Genomic DNA, 24,416 nt, shown 5'->3' with positions numbered 1-24,416 from the left:
AGATGGAAAAAGACAAATACTGTATGATTTTACTTATATGTGGAATCTAAAATATGACACAAATGAACTTATCTATGAAACAGAAACAGACTCATGGACATAGAGAACAGACTTGTGGTTGCCAAGAGGGAGGGGGTTGGGGGCGGGATCAGTTGGGAGTTGGGGATTAGCAGATGCAAACTATAATATAGAGAACAGATAAACAACAAGGTCCTACTGTATAGCACAGGGAACTATATTCAATATGTTGTGATAAACCACAGTGGAAAAGAATATGAAAAAGAATGCATATGTGTGTGTGTGTGTGTGTGTGTGTGTGTGTGTGTGTGTGTATAAAACTGAATCACTTTGCTGTACGGGAGAAATTAACAACATTGTAAGTCAACTATACTTCAATTAAAAAAAGAGGGGAGGGCTCCATTTCCCACGAATGGGGGCGGGCAAATAAATAAAACAAAACCAAACTCATAGATAAAGAGAACAGATTGGTGATTACCGGAGGGGAAGGGGACTTGAGGGTGGGAAAAAATGGGTGAAGGGTGTCAATTATATGTTGATGGATGATAACTAGATTTATGGTGGTAATCATTTTGAAGTTTACACAAATATTGAATTATAATGTTGCACACCAGAAATTTATATAATGTTATGTACCATTTTACCTCATTTTTTTAAAAAGTAAATCTTTAAAAATAAAACAAATGCTAAACTAAAAAGAAGACAAAAAGAAAAAACTATGTCAGTATCAAGTTTTGTCAGGATAGACAGCAATACTGCTGCTGATAGGAGTATAAATTGGTACACTATGGAATATGGTTTGTTTTTATGTAGTAATGCTGTACATCTGCTTATTATTATGACTTATAAACTCCACATCTGGTGATATTCCCTAGAACAGTAGCTTTCACTTTTTTGACCATGAGCCATACTAAAAAATATACTTCACATTGTAATCCAGTACCCTCACACATAATGTATGTGTATGGCTCTGTGTATGTGGGTATGTATATATGCATATATATGGACACATGTGTTTAGAAGGTACAAGTTTTTGGAAACAATAGTTATCCTAACTACAAGGAAGGCATTCTGATATTTTCTTTTCTGTTTTTTGTATTTGTGTGTGTGTGTGTATGCTACTTAAGACAAATATTTAAGTTGGTGTACTGCTCTACTAATTGGTTTTGACCTGCAAGTTGAAGAACACTGCCTTAGGGAAAGACTTGCACATATATACGAAGAGAAATGTAAAGGAAAGTTAATAGCTGGATCTTTTGTAATAGCAACAAATGGAAGCAAAAAATGTCCATCAGCAGAAGAATGTATAACTATACCACATTTTATTTATCCAATAGAATATTGTACAGCAGTGAAAATGAATGTCAACATGGAGGAATCTCACAAATACATCACTGAGTGAGAAAAACCAAGTTATATAAGAATATATGCCACATGATTCCATTTGTATAAATATCAAAAACATGCTAAACTGAACAATATATTTCTATAAACCTATGTGAAAAAATATTTTTTTAAGTTAACTATGACTGACATATATTCCAACATGGATGAACCTTGAAAACAAAAGAAGCTAATCTCAAAAGGCCACATGTTATATGATTCCATTTATGTGAAATGTCCAGAATATACAGATCTATAGAGACAGAAAGTAGATTAGTGGTTGCTCAGGTCTGAGGGTTGGGAGAAAATGTGGACTGCTGTTAGGTATGGGATTTTTTTTGTGAGGGTGGGGTGGGGGTTAATATAATATTCTAAAATTGATTGTGGTGATGGTTACACAACTCTGAAATACACTAAAAATAATGTTTTTCACTTTAATGGGTGAGTTGTATAGTATGTGAATCACATCTCAATAAAGGTGTTACAGAAATAAGTAAGGGAATGATTTTTAAATTCAGGAAAATAGTTATCTGAGGAAAAATAGGACTTGAGATCAGGATAAAGCACCCAGAGTCTTTGAAGATATAATAGTCTGTTTCTTAACCTAGACTGTAGGTACATAGGTAGGTTTTTTTCATTATTGTCTGCATTTTATACATACATTACAAACTGTATGTATTTAATACTTAATAAAAATTTCTTTTTAAGGGAAACAAAATGGTATTTTTCGTATTATTTTATATCCATGCCTATTGTGATCAAGTTAACACAGAATATCAAATTTCTGGTATTAATCTAGACTAGGACTTAGTTTTCATCCAAGTATGTCCCATTTTAAAGAATTATTCTCTGTAATTTACAAAAATATATATATTTTAGGATTGAAAGGTTACTGTCTCATTATAGTTTCTGTAAGTCATGAAAAATTAAGACTCTAAGTCTCTGTAAGTCATTTAAAAACTATAACCTGTCTATTTTCATCACCGTTGCAACCATCCTAACTCACCTCTCATATTCCAACATTCTGTTTTCTTTGCACCTCTTCAATCAGTTTTCCACATTGCAGCCCAGAGACATCTTTTGAAAACACAAATATTAGTATGTTATTTCTCTGCTTAAAACTTCAGTGGTATCTCATTTTTCTATGGATAAAGACTGAATTCTGTAAGATTATTTTCCAGGACCTATGTAAGTTGTCTCTGCTGTCAATTTAGCAGCATCTCCCACTGTCTTAATTTGGGCTGCTGTAACAAAGAACCAGAGACTGGGTGGCTTATAAACACCAGAAATTTATTTCTCACAGTCCTGGAGGCTAGAAGTCTGAGAATAGGGGGCCCAGCACGGTCAGATTCTGATGAGAACCCTCTTCCAGGTTGTACACTACTGAGGATACAGAAAAGAACTCACATAGTGACAGGTGTGGTGCTCTATAGTGCTCTTTGGAGTCTCTTCTTTAAGGGCACTAAATCGCATTCATGAGGGCTCTACCCTCATGACCTAATTGCCTCCCCAAGCCCCCAACTCCTAATACCATCATATTGAGGGTTAGGATTTCAATATATGAATTTGGGGAGGATACAAACATTCACTCCATTCCACCCACCTACCCTCATTATTGTTACTACACACAGCAGGTTCTGTCTCTAGCTTCTGAGTCCTTTGTTCATGCCATTTCCCCTGCCTAGAATGTTCTTCCCACTCTAACTGATAACACCTGTTTTTCAGGTAGCAGCTTAGGTTTTCCTTCCTTCCAGAAGCCTTCCCTAACCATCCCTTGCCCTCCCCCAACTAAGACTAAAGTGCCCTTCTTGTTGTTCCTATAGCTATTAATGTGCCTATAACTTAGTTAACTATCTTAATACTTACTGATATTTTCCTATAAATCTGTAAACTCCCCTAGGGCAACACTGTTTGCTTATTGCCCAGGTTAAGTACTCAGTAAATATTTACTGAATGAATGAATTCACTCTGATAACCATACTTTATATATTTTAGAAGGTGTTTTTAAATAAGAAATTCATGTTAAATTATCCCACAATTAATTAGCAAATAGGTTCATGGTCTTTAGTACTTGTTTTTTTGTTTTTTTCCCCTGATAGCTCTCCATTAGATGAGTTATATTGAAATTAATGACAGTTCAGTCTATCATTTAAGTTTATGCACTAACAAGTTCACCTGATTTTTAAATATATTCTTTATTTTTTAAAAAACGACTGTTACATTACCATTTAATATTGAATATTTCTGGCTGTTTATGCATCTTCTCATTTGATATCCTTTTTTTTTTTTTTTTTTTTTTTTTTTTTGCGGTACGCGGACCTCTCACCGCTGTGGCCTCTCCCGCTGCGGAGCACAGACTCCAGATGCGCAGGCCCAGCGGCCATGGCTCACGGGCCTAGCCGCTCCGCAGCATGTGGGATCTTCCTGGACCGGGGCACGAACCCACGTTCCCTGCATCGGCAGGCAGACTCTCAACCACTGCGCCACCAGGAAGCCCTCATTTGATATCTTTAAAGAAGACAAAAACTAGAACATTCTTTCAAAGGAAATAAACAAAAATCCTATTATTCTATTTCTAATTTCCTTTTTAATTTCTGAGATTTATTTTGTAAGTATAAATTCAGGCAAATATATCTCAAACTTTCATTGAATAAAATGTTGCTATTCTAACTATAATGCTTACAAGAATAATTTATCTTCTGTATCAGACATAGAAATATCTAAAAATGAGAGCTAAAAGGCAAGTAATATCTGTCAAAGTTGGCCGTAATTTATATTTACATATAAAAAACTAGAAGGTAATATACTATTATATACATACCTCGAGGGGGTGTTTTGTGTGTAATGTAAAAATGCCAGTAAAACACATGACATATAACAAGCACTAGTTAAATGTTAGATGTTAAGTTTTTCACAAGTCTTCTCAATCTCATTGCCATATCATGAATAGCAAAAGAAAAAAAAATCAGGTGTTGCCCCCTTTCTCCCTGCAAAAAAAGAAAAGTGAAAAAACAGTAGAAAAGGAAGTAGGATTTCTCTAGAAAAAACAAAGTACTGTATGAGGTACTGAAACAGATACATCATAGAACATATACCAGGAATCATTCAACTTGTATTTAGTGTTTCTATTATCAGACTTTCTTTTCTTTGTATCTTGTATTATGCCCTTCCCATTTATTTTAGACTGTTATTCCTCAAGTAGTGCTTGATTATATTGAACAGAATCCATCAGTGGTCCCTGATACCTTAGGAATACATTCTAGCTCTTTATCGTGAATTTATGACTTTCAGTGTCTAATCACAATATACTTTCTAAGAGAAAAAGGGCCAGGTACTTATTAAGTATCCATTAAGTACCATACTGTACATTATGTATCCACTGTACTATACATTATATGTCAAGGATTATATTAATTCCTACAACAACTCAGATTTTGAAAACTACATTAAAGAGACTCAGTAACTAACGCAAGTTTACACTGATAATAAATAGTAGTACCAAAATTCATAGTTTATCACAGTAGTTCTCAAGCTTTGCCATGGAACAAAATCAACTAGAGAGCTTAGTAAGATACTAAGTGGTAGATCTCACCCCATAGTTTTTGATTCAGTAGGTCAGTCGCAGTGAGGAAAGGAGCAGGGCAGTGTGGAACGTTTTACATTTCTAACAATTTACCAAATGATGCATATATTGCTGGCACAGAGACCACACATTGCAAACTATTAATCTTTCAGACTGCAACGTCTTCCCACTGGTACTTCTTATCTCACATTACTCCTCTGAGTACAATGTGCTCTCACTAGATGAAGGACTTAATATACCCAGAAAGTACTTGGTGCTATTTTTTTTGGCTCTGTGCTTTTATCTTGTTTTTCCCCTCCACTTAAAACTATCCTCTTTTTCTTGCCCTTCCCCCACTTTCCTACCTGTTGAAATATTTTCCTTTATAAAATCACTCAAGAGCTATCTCTTGCATAAAGACATACTTCATACCCTCCCATAGAAATTTCTTTTATTTTGAACTCATTGTATTTTAGGATAACTTGTGTCATCACCTACTATCTTGTAGTTGTTTATATGCTTTTGTGAATCTGTATTAACATTTGTAAACTCCTTAAGGAATTGGGTTGCATTTATCCCATAATACTTACTGCAGGTCATTTAATAAGTTTTGGAATATGCTAAGAATATGGTGCTTATGTTTTTGAAAACTATTAAGTAAAATAGTGTTTGTAAAAATACTTCATTAACCAAAAAGGTTTATATAAATGAAAAGTACTTTCTTCTTACAATAACTCTGGACGTTCTAGAAATGAAAAAACACATCTCAAAATTAATTTTTTTGTGTGTGTGTGGTATGCGGGCCGCTCACTGTTGTGGCCTCTCCCGTTGCGGAGCACAGGCCACAGGCTCCGGATGTGCAGGCTCAGCGGCCATGGCTCACGGGCCCAGCCGCTCCGTGGCATGTGGGATCTTCCTGGACCAGGGCACGAACCTCTGTCCCCTGCATCGGCAGGTGGACTCTCAACCACTGCACCACCAGGGAAGCCCTCAAAATTAATTTTTAAACACTCAAAGAGAACAGGGAACTAACAAAGAATTTTTGTTAAGTCTTGTCTCATATTTTTGGCAAAATAAAAGGCCAAAGAGATTGAGGGGGGAAAAAACAGATATAATTTCTCATGGCTATATACTAAGGCTTTTAATTATATCACACATAACACATACAGAAATAGTGGTCTAGGTATTATAATTATTATGTACATACAGTACTGGTAGAAGTTTATACCCATAGCTTTATTAACACTGCTATTTGGGTATCAGCCTAGAGCAGATGAAGTATTATTGGAGACATAACAGGACTGGGCTTGATGACCAAAAAGTTGGAATTAAAAGTATTGACTGAATTTTAATTTGTCACTAACCTTGTGGTGGAGGGAGTTAATAAAACTTGGAACATTCTTGGAAACATCCTTGGAAAATAGTTATATTCTTGGAAAATATATTCCATGTTTTGTAATACTTGATAAATTAAAAATGTAGATAGACCCAACATCATTCTAAGTAAGGATAAATTTATGACCACTATACTTAGAAAAAGAAATGACATAAGCACAGTTAGAATGAACTTGCTTCATAAAATTACAAAGATCCCAGAGGCATGTATCAATCTGTACCTAAAAGACAAAACCTCAAAAAAAGACCTTAATGAAACAGAGATAAATGGTTTACCTGAAAAAAAGTTCAAAATAATGGTCATAAACGTGCTCACCAAGGTCAGGAGAACAATGCATGTACAAAGTAAGAATTTCAACAAAGAGAGAATATAAGAAAGTGCCAAACAGAAGTCACAAACCTGAAGAATACAATAACTGAACTGAAAATTTCAGTACAAGGGTTCAACAGCACTAGATAATGCAGAAGCAGGGATTGAGGAACTTGAAGACAGGGCAATGGAACTCATCCAGAAAGAGGAACAGAAAGAAAAAGAGTGAAGATAGCTTACAGGGCTTACAGGACAACATCAAGCAGAATAATATTAACATTTCTGTGAATTCCAGAGAGAAAAGAGGAAGGGACAGAAACCTATTTAAAGGAATAATTAATGGCTGAAAATGTCCCTAACCTGGGAAACAGACATCCAGATCCAGGAAGCCCAGAGAGTTTCAGTAAACATGAATCCAAAGAGACCCACCCACACAAAGACATATTGCAATTACATTGTCAAAAATTGTAAAGACAAGGAGAGAATCTTAAAAGCAAGAAAGAAAAACAATGTTTTATATATAAGGAAACTTCCATAATACCTTCAGTAGCTTCTTTAGCAGAAACTTTTCAGGCTAGAAGGGAGTGACATGATGTATTTAAAGTGGTGAAGTGAAAAAATTGTCTATCAAGAATACTTTACCCAAGAAAGTTGTCCTTCAGTATTAAAGGAAAGGTGAAGAATTTCCAGTCACGCAAAAGCTAAAAGAGTTCAGCACCACTAGATTGGCCTTACAAGAAAAGTTAAAGGGACTTCTTTAAGCTGAAATGAAAGAGTGCTAACAGGAAAGCATATGAAAATGTAAACCTCACTGGTAAAGGTAAATACATAGTTCAATTTAGAATAATCTACTCTTGTAATGGCGGTGGATTGACGACTTATCTAGTGTGAAGGGTTAAAGTAGTAAAAGTAACTATAACTACAATAATTTGTTTAGTAATACTCAAAAAGATGCAGATTGCAACATCAAAAGCATTAAACACAGTAAGAGTAAAACTGTAGAGCTTTAGAATGTGTTTGAACTTAAGTTGTTATAAGCTTAAAATAGACATAAATAAAAGTTGTTATCAGCTTAAAATAGACTTATAAATAAAAGATGTTTTACATAAGCTTAATGGTAACCACATAGCAAAAACCTATGGTAGATACACAAAAGATAAACAAAAAGGAATCTAAGCATACTACTACCAAAAAAATCACAAAGGAAGGGAGCAAGAGAAAGAAACAAAGGAATTATGAAACAGCAAGAAAATAGTTAACAAAATGGCAATAAGTGCATACTTATCAATAATTACTTTAAATGTAAATGAATAAATTTTCCAATCAAAATGTACAGTAGCTGAATGAATTTTTTTTTAAAAAAAGCACCCCACTATATGCTGCCTAACTTCTCACATAAGGATACATACACATTGAAAGTAGAAGGATGGAAAAAGATATTCCATGCAAATAAAAAACAAAAGAAAGCTGGGATAGCTATAATTGTATGAGACAAAATAAACTTAAGCAAAAGACTATATAAGAGACAAAGAAGGTCACTGTATAATAATAAAGGGATCAATCCAACCAGAGGATATAACGTTTGTAAATATTTATGCACCCAGCATAGGAGCACCTATGAATATAAAGTATATAAAGCAAGTATTAACATACCTTAAGTGAGAAATAGACAGTAAATACAATAATTGGAGATTTCAATACTCCGCTTTCATCAGTGGATAGATCATCCAGACAGAAAATCAGTAAGGAAACACTGGACTTAAATGACACTTTAGATCAAATGGAAAGCAAGAGAATACTCATTCTTCTCAAATGCACATAGAACATTCTCCAGAATAGATCACATGTTAAGCCACAATACAAATCTTGAAATTTAAGAAGATTAAAATCATATCAATCATCTTTTCTGACTACAATAGTATGAAACTAGAAGTCAGTTACAAGAAGAAAATTGGAAAATCCACAAATATATGGAGATTCAACAAAATGCTACTAAACAACCAGTGGGTCAAAGGAGAAATCAAAAGAGAAATCAAAAAATATCTTGAGACACATGAAAATGGAAATACAACATACCAAAACTTATGCAGCAAAAGCAGTTCTAAGAGGGAAGTTCAGAGCAATCATTTCCTACATTAAGAAAGAAGAAAGAGCTTAAAGAAACAGCCGAACGTTACACTCCAAAGAATTTTTAAAAAATAAAACAGAACTAAGCCTGTAGTTGAAGGAAGGAAATAACAAAGACCAGAGTGAAAAAAAAAATAATAATAGGGACTTCCCTGGTGGCACCAGTGGTTAAGAATCTGCCTGCCAATGCAGGGGACACAGGTTTGATCCCTGATCCAGGAGGATCCCACACCCCGTGGAGCAAGTAAGCCCGTGTGCCACAACTACTGAGCCTGTACCCTAGAGCCCGTGAGCCACAACTGCTGAGCCCACTCACCGCAACTACTGAGTCTGTGTGCCTAGGGCCCATGCTCTGCAACAAGAGAAGCCACTGCAATGAGAAGCCTGCACACTGCAATGAAGCGTAGCCCCCGCTCACCGCAACTACAGAAAGCCCACGCACAGCAACAAAGACCCAATGCAGCCAAAAATAAATAAATGTATTATTTTTCTTAAATGACATAGAGACTAAAAAGACAATACAAATGATCAATGAAATGAAGACCTGGTTCTTTGAAAAGATAAACAAGATAGACAAGGCTTTAGCTTAGACTCATCAAGAAAAAAGAGGACTCAGATAAATAAAATTAGAAATGAAAGAGGAGACGTTACAACTGATACCACAAAAATACAAAGACTCTACTGTGTACAAAGAGACTGCTATGTACAATTACACACCAACAAACTGGACAGCCTAGAGATATGGAAAAATTCCCAACATCCACAAATCAGTGAGTATGATAGACCACAGTAACAGAATGATGGGTAAAAATCATACGATCATCTCCATAGATGCAGAAAAAAATTTGAGAAAATTGAACATCCATTCGTGATGAGAATTCTCAGCAAAGTGGGTATAGAGGGAACATACCTCAATGTAAAAAAGGCCATATGTGACAAGCCCACAACTAACATACTCAATGGTGAAAAAACTGAAAACTTCTCCTCTAAGATTAGGAACAAGACACGGACAGCCACTCTTGCCACTTTTATCCAAGATAGTAATGGAAGTCCTAGCCAGAGCAATTAGAGAAGGAAAAGAAATAAGTCACCCAAATCAGAAAGGAAGAAGTAAAATGTCTTTCTTTGCAGATGACATGATATTATATATAGTATACTCTACGGACTTCACCAAGAAAAAAAAAAAGTTAAAACTAATAAATTTAGGGCTTCCGTGGTGGCACAGTGGTTGAGAGTCCGCCTGCCGATGCAGGGAACACGGGTTCGTGCCCCGGTCCGGGAAGATCCCACATGCCGCGGAGCGGCTGGGCCCGTGAGCCATGGCCGCTGGGCCTGTGTGTCCGGAGCCTGTGCTCCGCAACGGGAGAGACCACAACAGTGAGAGACCCGCGTAGCGCAAAAAAAAAAAAAAAAAAAAAAAAAAAACTAATAAATTTAGTAAAGTTTCAGAGTACAAAATCAATATATAAAAATCAGTTACATTTCTATGCACTAATAAATTATCAGGAAGAGAAATTAAGAAAACAATCCCATTTACAATTGCATCAAAAAGAATAAAATACCTAGGAATAAATTTAAGAAATTGAAAGACTTGTACACTGAAAACTATAAAACATTGATGAAAGAAATTGAAGAATTCTCAGAGAAATGTATATATCATTCAAACATGAAGTCAAAAAGGAAACATAGTCCTTAAATGAAACAGTGGACTTAAGATATTTATACAGATCATTTCATCCAAATGCAGCAGACTACATATTCTTCTTAAATGCACATGGAACATTTTCAAGAATATACCATATGTTGGAACACAGAAGAAGTCACAATGAATTTAAATATTGAAATCATATCACGCATCTTTTCCACCGCCATGGCATGATCAACTATCAATACAAGAAGAAAGCTGGAAAAATCGCAAATATGTGGAGACTAAACAACATGCTACTGAACAACTATTGGGTCAATGAAATCAAAAGGAGAAATCAAAAAATACCTGAACACAAATAAAATGAAAATGCAACATATCAAAATCTGTAGGATGTAGCAAAAGCAGTACTTACAGGAATGTTTATAGCAATAAGGCCTACCTTAAGAAACAAGAAATATCTCAAATAAACAGTCTAACATTACACCTAAAGAAACTAGGGTGGGGGGAAAGAACAAAGTCTAAAATCAATATAAGGAAGAAAATAAAAATCAGCAGAAATAAATGAAATAGAGACTAAAAAAGGCAATGGAAAAAAAGTCAATGAAACTGTTTCTTTAAAGAGATAAACAAAATTGACAAACCTTTAGCTAGACTCACTAAGAAAAAAGAGAAGGTGTAGATAAATAAAATCAGAAACAAGGAAAAATTACAGCCAATATCACAGAAATACAAAGGATCATAAGAGAATACTGTGAAAAGCTATGTATCAACAAATTGGACAACCTAGAAGAACTGGATCAATTCTTAGAATCACACATTCTTCCAAGACTGAATCATGTGAAATAGAAAATCTGAATATATCAATCACTAGTAGGGAGATGGAAACAGTAATCAAAAACCTCCTAAGGAACACATCCAGGACCAGACAACTTAATTGCTGAATTCTACCAAACATTTAAAGACTTAATACCAATTCTTCTCAAACACTTCCAAAAACTAGAAGAGAAGGGAACACTTCATAACTCTTTTTATGAGGCCAACATTACCCTAATACCAAAACCAGACAAGAACAACACACAGAAAAGAAAATTACAGGCCAGTATGTCTGACAGACATAGATGTAAAAATTCTCAACAAGACATTAGCAAACTGAATACAGCAATACATTAAAAGGATCATACACCATGATCAAATGGGCTTTATTCCAGGGATGTAAGGATGGTTCAGTATCCACAAATCAATCAACATGATACAACACATTAACAAACATGAAGGACAAAAATCATGATATATCAACAGATGCCCAAAAAACAGCATATGACAAGAGTCAACACCCATTTATGATTTAAAAAGAAAACTCAATAAAATGAAGGAGCATACATCAACATAATAAAAGCCATATGTGACAAACCCACAGCTAACATCATACTGAATGGTGAAAAACTGAAAATTTTTTCTCTAACATTTAGAACAAGAGAAGGATACCTACTCTTGCCACCTTGCCACTCTTACTCAACATAGTACTGAAGTCCTAGCTAGAGCAATTAGGTAAGAAAAATCCAGATTGGAAAGGAAGAAGTAAAACTGTCACTATTTGTGGATAACATGATTTTATATATAGAAAACCCTAAAGATTCTACAGAAAAACTATTAGAAATAATAAATGAATGCAGTAAAGTTGTAGGATACAAAATCAGCATGCAAAAATCTGTTGCATTTCTGTACACTAAGAATGAACTAGCATAAAGAGAAATTAAGGAAACATTTCCTTTTACAATCAAAACAAAAAAAATAAAATACCTAGTAGTAAATTAATCCAAAGAAGTGAAAACTATGAGACATTGTTGAAAGAAATTGAATAAGACACAAAGAAATGGAAAGATAGTCCATGCTCATGTTACAAAAATTAACATTGTTAAAATATCCACATTACCTAAAGCAACCTATGGATTCAGTGAAGTCCCCATCAAAATACCAATGACATTTTTGATAGAAATAGAACAAAAATCCTACAATTTATATAGAACTGCAGAAGACCCTGGATAGCCAAAGCAATCTTGAGAAAAATGATCAAAGTGGAGGTATTACACTCCCTGATTTCAAATTATACTACAAAACAATAATAATCAAAACAGCATGGTACTGGCAGAAAAACAGACATAAATCAATGGAACACAATTGAGAGCCCAGAAATAAACCCATACATATATGGACAATTAATTTACAACAAAGGAGCAAAGAACATACAATGGAGAAAGGACAGTTTCTTCAATAAATTGTGTTGGGAAAACTGGATAGCACATGCAAAAGAATGAAACTAGACCCTATCTTACACCATACACAAAAATTAACTCAAAATGGATTAAAGACTTGAATGTAAAACCAGAAACCATAAAACACCTAGAAGAAAACGTAGGCAGTATACTTTTCACATCAGTCTTAGCAGTCTCTTTCTGGATATGTATCCTCAGGCAAAGGAAACAAAAACAAAATTAAACAAATGGGACTACATCAAACTAAAAAATTCTACACAGCAAAAGAAACCATCAACAAAATGAAAAGAAACCCTACCAAATGGCAGAAGATATATGCAAATCATGTATCCATAAGTGGTTAATATTCAAAACTATAAACAACAATTTTTTTAAATTAAAAAATGGGCAGAGGATCTGAATAGACATTTTTCCAAAGAAGACATACAGATGGCCAACAGGCACATCAGAAGATGTTCAACATCACTAATTCAGGAAAAGCAACTCAAAACCACAATGAGATATCATCTCACACCCATTAGAAGGGCTGTTATTGAAAACAATAACAAGTGTTGGAGAGGAGATGCAGAAAAGGGAACCCTCATACACTGTTGGTGGCAGTGTACATTAGTGCAGCCACTGTGGAAAAAAGTATGGAGGTTCCTAAATACATTAAAAATAGAACTGTCATATGATCCAGCAATTCGACCTTTGGGTATTTATCCAAAGCAAACAGAATCCCTATCTCAAAAAGATATCTGCACCTCCATCTTTACTGCAGCATTATTTACAATAGCCAGGACATGGAAACCAACTAAGTATCCATTGATGGGTAAATGGATAAAGGAAATGAGGTATATATATGCTATAGAACATTATTCAGTCATAAAAATAAGAAAATCTTGCTACTTGTGACAACATGAATGGACTTTGAGTCCATTGTGCTAAGTAAAATAGGTCAGAGAAAGACAAATACTATGTGATCTCACTTACATATGCAATCTAAAAATAATCAACTCATAGATACAGAGAACAGATTGGTGGTTGCCAGAAGCAGGGGTTGCTGCGTGGGTAAAATGCGTGAAGGTGGTTGAAAGGCACAAATTTCCACATATAAATCCTGGGGATGTAATGTACAGCATGTTGATCATAGTTAATAATATTGTATCGTATAGTTGAAAGTTTCTAAGAGAGTAGATTGTAAGAGTTTTCATCACAAGAAAAAAATTGTACTGTGTGTGGTGGTGGATATTAACTTATCGTGATAATCATTTCACAAAGTATACACATATCAAATAATTATGTTGTATACCTAAAACTAATACAATGTTATTTGTCAACTATATCTCAATTAAAAAGAAAAGCGTATGGAAAGTTTTAAATAGCTATGAACACTTTGTGAATAGGACAAGAAGAAAACAATAAAATAAAAGACAATTTTAGGTTATTTCAAAGAGTTAAAGTAATTAAAGAAGAAACTCAATCAGAAGTTTTAGGAAAAGATTCTTATGTGGCTTACAATCTAAGTTGTGAAATTTTAGAAATAGACTAATCTAATCTAGTCCTTTTGTTTTCAAATGATGGAAATGATATCATTACCAGGTCAAAGTAACACAGCCAATTATTGGAAGAGCATGATTTGAACTCTCATGAAATCTAGGCCTTCAACTCTTTTTTTTTTTTTTTAAGATGTTGGGGGTAGGAGTTTATTAATTAATTTATTTATTTTTGCTGTGTTGGGTCTTCGTCTCTGTGCGAGGGCTTTCTCTAGTTGTGGCAAGCGGGGGCCACTCTTCATTGCGGTGCGTGGGCCTCTCATTATCGCGGCCTCTTGTGTTGCAGAGCACAGACTCCAGACGTGCAGGCTCAGTAGTTGTGGCTCACGGGCCCAGTTGCTCCGCAGCATGTGGGATCCTCCCAGACCAGGGCTCGAACCTGTGTCCCCTGCATTAGCAGGCAAATTCTCAACCACTGCGCCACCAGGGAAGCCCATAGGCCTTCAACTCTTTATTCCAGTTTCCCATGCTTTTCCACTATTGATGTTTCTTATCTAACCACTTGGTTTAAAAGTGGCCTGAAAATTTACAATGATCTCTGAAAGACCTTTCTACTTTAAATTGACACATTATCAATGAATCAGTTAACAGCTGAGCTCTCTAAACTCTCCCCAATGCTGTTGATTTATGAGAGACCTGTCTTTAAAACTTATAGACTTCCTGAGAAGCAAGAGTTTAAACATCTCACTCAACTCATGAGTGCCTTATGTGTTAGACTTTTGAACATAGATATTACTCTACTAGTCATTTTTAATATGCTATCTCATTGAATTCTTAGAACTGTAAGAGATATGAAAAAGTTGAAGTTAGAGGAAGAAGATAATTTGGCCAGTATTTCTTTAAAGTGGCTAATTTATTCTGATTTCATGTTCAGTGCATTTTTCAAATCCCCTGCACTAACCATTATTATAAAAATCTCAGCCAGAGTGAGTGCCCAATTTGTATAACAATTGGTGAATCTTTAGCTATAACAACTTTATTCCTAAAACAGTTGTTCACATATAAAGTACAATGATTGATCTTTGTTGTTGAATGTATTTAAACCAACTATCATTCTAATTTAGTATTCATCAGGTTTCTCTTTCCTTCCAGGCCTGTATGTGGAATCAGAGGGAAAACTCTGATAATTAACTTGCCAGGTAGCAAGAAAGGATCTCAGGTAAGCTATCTTGAGATTTATATGGTTTAGTGTAAGAAATTTTGGCCACTGTGAGAGCCAAACAAAAAGTTGGAGCACTCCACAAGACTACCCTCACTTCTGACACCAATTACAGTTCAATGCCTTCCCCAAACCACCCTCAGTTTCAGTAATTCACAAGATGGATTCAGAGAACTCATTGAAAGGTGGTATACTCATGGTTATGGTTTATTACAGGGTAAGGATACAGATTAAAATCAACCAAGGGAAGGAGTACATAAGACAGAATAAAGGAGAGGTACCAAATGGAGAGCTTCTAATATCTTCTTCCTGTGGAATCATGAACACATTGCTCTCCGGGCATCAGTGTGTAACAGCACAGGGATTATTGCTTATCAGGGAAGCTCTAAGCCCTTAGCATCTGGAGTTTTTATTGAGGCACATCATATACTGCCCATATACCTGTAGTCTCCAACACTTTCCAAAGGCAAAATTGATACCACATTTCCCAAAGCCCCCATCATAAATCACAGTTAGACTGTCTGGTGGCCAGAGTTTCCAGACAAACAAAGACACTCCTTTCATTTCCCAGTAACTGAGGGCAAAGGCCAGACTCTCTTTCGGTAAGGTTAATTCTGTATTACACAAGCTACCCCCTGGCCTCTGGCCAAGGCTTTCTTACAACAAAACAATCATATTTGTATGGCTGGCCATCTGTATTTAGTATAGCATGTATATTATAGACACAACATCAGTAGCAGTGTGAATATGCCTAAGATTTGGAGGAGCCAGAGTGGGATAGGAATAAATTTAGAGAAACATGTAATTCATCCTCTAAAGCCATTATACAAATTTTCATATTTTTGTACTCATTTACTAATTTTCCATCTTGATCTACTATTATTTGTGCCCTATGATACATTCTCACAGCTATTTACCATAGAAATTAGCTCTCTTGCTCAGGCCAATCATTTCCCATTGGTATTGCGTATTGAGGAGGCTTTAATTCACATTCCCAGTATATATCACTATCAATATCAGCATTATAATCTTATTAACAATGCCTGTATTATAACATATCATAGTATATTAGTAAATATAACCTGAAAAATAAGAGTCAAAAGATACTGGCACATTACTGGAGTCCTACACAGACATTAACAGTTATCCTAGTCATCATCATATCATATGATCAAAACATGTCCCAGAGCAATGTTCCTCAGGTTTACAGACTTGTCAGGTTCCAAAAGCAGGAGTAGTCTCAGCAACATATGGCTTTTCCCTTTCTGGCATCTGCTACAGCTGAGCCAAGAAACAATATCGTCTTTGTTCTAAGCTTCTTTTGAGACACCAAGGTAATACTGGATTTCCCTTGTTGCATAACGCATTTACTCATTCCTTTACCTTTAACTGCCATTCCTCCTTCTCTCCATTTATACTCAGACATTTCCTTTGAACATCTTTGAATGAGACCGTTGGTTTGGCCACTGGGCTGGCCCAGATTGCCATTAGTAATACTAGTTTAGCAAGTACTTCCCACTCAGTCCATTTCATTCATATAAGATAAGGTTAAGGTTACATAGGTACCGTGCTAGTAGGCAGTCTGAAACACCAGGCAATATAACTGCATTTACTGTCAAGCCCAATTTGACCAGATGGAGTAAGACATAGTCTACACCATCAGGCCCTTAGGAATTCTGACATAAAGATTTAAAAGTATAGTTACGGTTTGGGCTTAAGAATCATCCCTGCTTCTGGCACCCACAGTTGCAGCCCTGGTCCTAGGACCATTGCATCAGGTAGAAAAGAAGAAAGTTGAGGTGACGTGGGGAAAAACGAAAAAGGTTAACCGTAAAGAGAAAAGTATAGTTATACAAGCATCCTTTGCCATCCCCTCTTCCCAGAAAAGTAGAGGAATCTGTCTAGAAGGAACTCTCACTTAGCCTCCCTATTGTTGAGTGTGATCACACACTAATGAAGGCTTCATGACTTTATCTCCTCACATTTTAGACAACAAATATTTCAATTGCCCATTTCAATTTTCTATCATATTTTTGCTCTGAGGATGAAAGTGTTCCTTGGTCTGAAGAAATGTGCCTCCATGGTCATTGATACAATATCTTCTTTTCTGGTCCTTTTATAGTACGTTGAACATTTGCATCTACTCTGGGATAAGCAAAGCTCATACCAGAGTAGGTGTCTATACCTGTTAGGACCCATTTGTAGCCTCCAGGGACTAAAAGCATCAGTCCAACATGACAGCTATGTGTAGGACTTTTCCCCTGTGGAATTTGCTGCATAGCCCTCTGCCTCTGTGTCTCTCTTTTTAGCAGACAAAACAGTTCTTATTGGCATTTTGTGTCTCAGAGTGTAAGAGGAATATATCTAGATTCAGCCTATCTCTGCATTGCTACAGACCTCCAGTGTCCACTCATTTTATGGACCCAGGTGGCCATCTCAAGCAAGTACACCAGGATATCTGCTCGCCAGTACCAATCAACTTCCAGTTCTGGAAGGGAATTCTTCTTGTGGGCATTAACATAATCTACTTTAATATACCCCTTACGTTCCCAGAGTGATTTCCACAGGGCCATGTCCCATACAGGTATTCCTTTAATAGACCAGTTTTCCATTGCCCATCTGCCTGACCATACGGCCAGGCCATTTGGACACTTCCCGTGACTCAGTAAAAACCCAAACATAGGTGCAAACATGTAGTTCAGCCCATCGAGCTGATTTGTTTTTACCTTCTTCAATCAGAGTGGCGGCCTTCCAAACAGGATGCTGTCCCTTCACCTTGGAATTGCCATCCATAAACCAAGCAGCTCTTTGTTGATCAATAGAAAGCTGTTTATAGGGCACCGCCCAAGTGGCCCAAGTGGCCATAGGATCCAGCAGCTCCTCAGGTGGTTCCGAAGTCAGCCCTAGGTGAAAAGAGGCTGCCTGCTCGTGAGTACCTCCTTGCATTCTCCTGGTAGCATGATTCTATATGCAACATTTCCATTTTATTATGGAACTCTCCTGGGCATTGCCATCCCCATTAGAGCTTTTCTCTGAAATTACCCAAGACCTTTTGGATATTTCAGGTTTTAGGATTATTTTGTGTCCTTTAGTTATAAAGGCAGTCTCAGTTAAAGTCAAATAGCAAGTAGTAATTGTCTCTCAAATGGAAATTTTCCGGTCCAAAATCCCAGCAGTTGTTGTTGGGTGGCACTCAGAAGTTTTTGCTATAAGCCCAGTCTGCACTCCACACAGGGCTTTTGTACAGCAAATTAATGAACTGTGTGGGCCCATTTAGCATGTCCAATTATATTGGTGGAAGAGTGGATTTACATGCCTGCTGTTTTACAATATGAGGTAGAGGACGAATTCTCCAGTCAGACACAACATCCATGCCCATAATACATTCAGGTAAAGGAGATTCACCACTTCACATGAAGTTCACTTTCCAAACATTCTGATTCTTATCCAAACATTCACCTTAATCCCATCAACTATTGCATTCCTATATCTTCCCATTCTAACTGTACCCCCTCCCCCATTAGGATCTCAACAGGTTGTAGAATCACAGTACATGAAGCTCCCATGTCAAGGAGTTCCAGAAAAGTCTCTTCTCTGTCTCCTGATGATTTTAGCCATTTGTGTGCATATGGCCTTGGAGTTTAAGGCCTGGGTTGGGTCAAGGGATCCATACCCTTTTGTCAGACCTTATATTGATTAGATTATGGGTCCATCACTTAAGGTGATTAAAGGTAAGGTTTCTTTGCTTCCTAGCTTTTTTAATTGCTCCAAACCAGGGTAAATAGAGATTTGTTTAGGACCCCTTAATGTTAGGAGACCAGCAGGGTCTCCAGTCTGTCTATTCAGCCCACAGCAGTGCTTCTTTAAGACCTCTGTTTTGTCCCCATCAATGCTCTCACTCTTTTCATACATTTCTTAATAACCATTTAAATATTTCCACCCTGCTAGGACAAGTCCCTTGAATCTCTTGTTTCTTTTTCCCCATTTTCTTATGAATCAGTCCAACTTTATTTACTGTTTATTGCTTCAACATAAATTTTTCCTTGGGAAGCAGCTCTGAGGCTAGCAGCTATATGTCAGACCATTCAGAATCCAAACTTGGCCCAGCCTCAGGATCCACCCCAACATTCTCCATTACTTTTGTTTTAGCTAGTACAGATACCATTAACCAAGAAATTGTGTGTTTACTTTGTTTTTTATCATTTTGCATTTCTTGTGCTTTGACATAACTCCTTAGGAGTTAGATCTTTCATTTTAAAACTTCATTGCTAATTTTATCTCCAGTAACTAACTACAGTACAGCTGCAGTTCCATACTGTGGGTGACCCTGTGTTCATCTAGGCTCTAAAGATTCGTTATCCACCACCCTCTCTTCCTTCCTCTTCCCAGATCACAAGTTTCAGTGAGTCAGGGTCTTTCTATCAAATCCCACTTCTTAACACCAACTGTAAGGAGTTTTGACCAACTGCAGAAGTTAGCCAGCTACAAAGTTGGAGCACTCCATAAGACTGCCCTCATTTCTGACACCAATTGCAATTGAGGGGATTTCTAAAATCACCCTCACTTTTAATAATTCACAAGAAGGACTCACAGAACTCACTGAAAGCTGTTATACTTATGGGTATGTTGTATTACAGGGAAAGAATACAGGTTGAAATCAGCCAAGGAAAGAAGCACATATGGCAGAGTCTAAGAGAGGTACCAAACAGGGAACTTCTGGTCATCCTCTTCCATGGAATCATGGAAGCATCACCTCCTCTTAGCCACAATATAAGACAGTATACACAGAGTATTGGTAACTATGTACATTCTCCTTTGCTTTTGGTGTTCAGAGTTTTTATTAGGATTTGATCACATATTGCCCACATGGTTGACCTTTAGTCAGCCATTCCCAGTTCTTTCCAGAGGCAAAACTGATACAGTGTTTCCCAAAGCCCTCATAGTAAACCACATTGTTAGACTGTGCAGTGGCCAAAGCCCCCAGGCAAACAGAGACACTCTTATCAGGCATGACATAACAAGGAACTAGAGATCACCTCCCAAAAACTAAGAGTAAAGACCAGACCTCTCTTTGATTAAAGTTAAATTCTTCACTATACAATTTTTTCCAGTAGGTTAAAAGATTAGATACCTTCCAGGTAGTCCATAAATTGTAAGATATTTCTTTACATATTAGAATTTAAGGTAAGTTACTGTAAATGTAAAAGAGAAAGACCTCTGCTCAAACATATTCCCCAAACATATCTGGCCTTATGTTCTGATTTTAAAATTCTCACCTATTTTCTTTTGGTGATACAATATAGGTAATAATGGATATATTTTGAGCATTAGCTGCCTGTTCTCCTTGCTTGGCACCCTGCAATAAATGCAGTACTTTCCTTCACTGCCCCCTAAAAAAAAGAAACCAAGAGACTATATTGACTTTTATGCTGTACAAACTTATACCTGTTTTTACATATTGTACAACGTTGTCTAGCTGTACGTTATGACTGTAGTCAGAACTTATCTCTCTGAATAAAATAGTTCAGTACTCAATTGGTTTGTTAGTTCTAGTATCCTTCTCTAACCAGAAAGGTAAAAATTCTTACCTGCTCTCTCATAATGTATCTTTAAACCCCAAAGTTGTATAGAAATTTTACTTAAAAAAAAAAAATGTGATGTGTGCTTATATAGTGTAGTTCTTCAGCTTATGGAGAATACCGTAATATATACCATTCTTACTTCATATTTTGCATTGCAAAGACAATACATTAAATATGATTCTTTCTTAAGACAGATGGAGAGAAAATCACAAATCCAAAATCACAAACACATTTGATTGCTGCCATTTTGTATGCCTATAAAAATGCTTTATCTTCATTTTTTTTCTTCCTCTTGCATACAGGAATGCTTTCAGTTCATACTGCCAGCCCTACCTCATGCCATTGACCTTTTACGTGATGCCATTGTAAAAGTAAAAGAAGTGCATGATGAACTTGAAGATTTACCTTCCCCACCACCACCTCTTTCCCCTCCTCCCACAACTAGCCCCCATAAACAGACAGAAGACAAAGGGGTTCAATGTGAAGAAGAGGAAGAAGAGAAGAAAGACAGTGGTGTTGCTTCAACAGAAGATAGTTCTTCATCACATATAACTGCAGCAGCCATTGCGGCCAAGGTAAGTCTGCTGAGAGAGACCCAGAGATCTAAAGGACCCACAGGTAAATGTATTGATTTCATCTCTCTTTCCATCCCATTCTTCCATAAGTTAAGTACCACTTCAGGGCATCCTTTAAAAAGAACGGGGATATTCATGACACTCCACAGCTATATTCCCTCCATTATGTAGAGTTCTTGAAAGCATTGAAGTTTTATTCTGAGTTCTGAGGCATTAAAAATTCTGCTGTTATCTACTGAAGTGATAGCTCCACTGATAAACAATGTGACATTTAAGAACTCTTTGAAGATGTCATTTTTGTGATCATAGTAAGTATACAATGTTCATGTATTCAGAACATCAAATATTCACAAATTCTTAGAGGAGCACCAAACTGAAGGTAAGATACCTAAGGTGGTTCAAGAAATTAGCTGAGGAAGATTAATAAATATTTTTTTTAAAGACAAGACTTTTCAGCAGTTAAGTAGCACTTATTTAACTATTGGACACAAATTACTCCAGTCATAAAGAGAAGAAATGGATGTAAGATATTCATGTTTTTAATTTAATAAAGTAATAAATATTATTAAAACAGCATCAAAGTGTTACAAGTTCTCTTTGAACAATTCTGGGAGTAAATATAGTACCATGAAGTACTTCAGTAAATTTAGTTATCATCTTAAAGTCACAGAACATGATTTATATTATTATCCATATCTAGTATAACCCACCTTGTACACTTTAAAATCTTCAGACAGTAGCATATCACTTCTGGGAGTAATGATTGTTCATTGAGAGTGTAAAGATTGAAAATCTAATCACTATATGAAGTGATTTTTAAACTTTATGGCTCATCCAGATACTTTGGGTATGAGCATAGCATGAGAGGATTTTTTTGACAATGTATATATTGGAAAGGATCATAGAGATCCTTTGGAAGTGTCCATTCAGACAACAAGTAGGTGGTTCTTTCACTGAAGATGGGATTATTCTGTCTCCAGATCCATTCAGTGATCCATTAAGTCCTCACTTAAGGCTAGTAAGTAATTGTTGTGTGTGAGGTTTGTTCTGTTTTTATGGAAATGATTGATGAAATACATTATTAAATCATCGTATGTTCTCTTTCTTTTACTCTTAATTAAAAGAGTTAAAAGTACCATCAGTTTCAATCTTAAAAAAAGCTTGTACCATTTGAAATCTAAGCTAATTTTGTCATTCTTCATTTGAAAATTTTTGACATTCCATTGTTCCATTTGTTTTCACCCTTTTTCCTTTCCAGTCATTTTGCTTGTATAGTTTCATGTTTTCCTGTCACTATATTCATAGTTGTTATGTGTTGTGCATTAGAAGCATCCATTCTACACCAGTCCTGCTGTTATCATGGCACACGGTGAGCAGCCCATCCCTGGTCTCATCAGTTATTCCCATGATGCAACAGGCAGTGCAGAGGAACCGGTAAGACAAGAGGCTTTTGCATTAATGATTTTGCAAGCATACAGCCTACCTCCTATCCTTGGAGGTAGGCTATAGCATATGACGGAAGATGTATTTTACTCTGAAAGACCTTCACTAGTGCTTTTTTGGGAAAGTGTTAAGTGCCACTGACTATCTTCCATCAAGGAATTTAATAGAGTTTCTCCTGTACCTAAAGTACTCTAACATCATTAAGATTTTGTAGTATGTGGCAATGAACTTTCATCACATGACTTTCAAGAAATTCATTGCTCAGAAGTTATCTTTTTCTTTAGTAATTTCATCACATACCTTAAAATAAATTGCCTAGCTTAATTAAGATAATCCCTTAAGAGGATCACATTAAGTTTTAATATCCAAACAGATTGGTCAAGATAATATTTAATTTGTATTAATCTTGCTTTTTTTCCTTATGATTTTGCATCTTTTTTTCTTTTCTTTCACTATGTTCTCATTACAACCATTTAGAAAGTTGAGTCTTTGTACAAATCCTGATATTACTGATCTTCATATAGAAACTTTTAAGGGTGTTTATCACTTCTTTCAGTCATTGGCTGAATGATACTTTGTAAAAAGTGTCAGGCTAGGAAAGATTAAACTGATAAGTATAGCTGAATAAGCAGTGACAATTTAGACCATGGCTGCAAAAGAAACCTCAGTCCCTGATATGAATATAAAATGAGAAGGAAAAAGAAAAATAAGTAATAAGTGTAATTTTGTTTTTAATCCTTAGGAAGAAAAAACACCCAGGATTTCAGGGGGATGCAGGGAGGAAAACTAGTATCAGTCGACCCTTAGGAGCTAAACTACCAAATGATGACTTTAACGCTTATATTCAACAAGCCATGCCTGGTTGGAAACAAACTTAGCTGAGTCAAAGGCCAAGTAGAAAATGTAAATATTGATTAATAAAATTATTAATGAATTCCAGTTGACAACTGAATTCTCCAGCTATAGCTTTGCTGTAACTTATAAACATTCCAAAGCATACCAAACTGTCTTTTGTATTCTCATATTATAAAGCAGCCACAGCAACTACAATAATTATCCTGGTTTTCAAACTAAAATATTTGGAAGTTTTGTATTCATAACCAAGCTTTTAAGTTATCATATTCTGAGTTTCGTATTATTACACAGAAAATGATTTGAATAACTCTTCAATAGTTAGCTCCTAGTGATCTGAATACCGGTTATTGCCAAACTGATCAACTTGCTTTTTCAGGAAACAAGGAGGCTTGAGAAGTGCTTCTCATAATGGATATTTGTTAGTTGCCTCTCCAGCAGCCAGTTCCCATCCCTCTTTCTAACACTACACTGCATTTCCCAGTCATATAGTTTGGGTGAGATTGACTAATCCTCCAGGGTAGGTGGCTTAGTATAATCAGCATATCTATTTC

General features: G+C 36.0%; 1 protein-coding gene across 12 annotated transcripts in view; it reads left to right on the top strand.

The window, feature by feature from the left end:
• The window catches only part of GPHN (gephyrin), a 626,350-nt gene that overhangs the window by 328,307 nt on the left and 273,627 nt on the right, over window positions 1-24,416 (top strand). For 7 of the 12 annotated variants that reach the window (XM_067732935.1, XM_067732944.1, XM_067732968.1 and 4 more), the window contains 2 exons: window positions 15,344-15,410; window positions 21,295-21,567. In XM_067732935.1, the coding sequence (XP_067589036.1) occupies window positions 15,344-15,410; window positions 21,295-21,567 (340 nt within the window). Of the gene's footprint in view, window positions 1-15,343; window positions 15,411-21,294; window positions 21,568-22,893; window positions 23,002-24,416 lie in introns of all 12 variants that reach the window. The other 5 variants (XM_067732912.1, XM_067732903.1, XM_067732926.1 and 2 more) reach the window with 1 other exon arrangement.

Source organism: Pseudorca crassidens, chromosome 1 (genome assembly GCF_039906515.1).
Source record: "Pseudorca crassidens isolate mPseCra1 chromosome 1, mPseCra1.hap1, whole genome shotgun sequence".
NCBI classification, from domain to species: domain Eukaryota; kingdom Metazoa; phylum Chordata; class Mammalia; order Artiodactyla; family Delphinidae; genus Pseudorca; species Pseudorca crassidens.
This window is presented reverse-complemented; position numbering and strand designations above follow the sequence as displayed.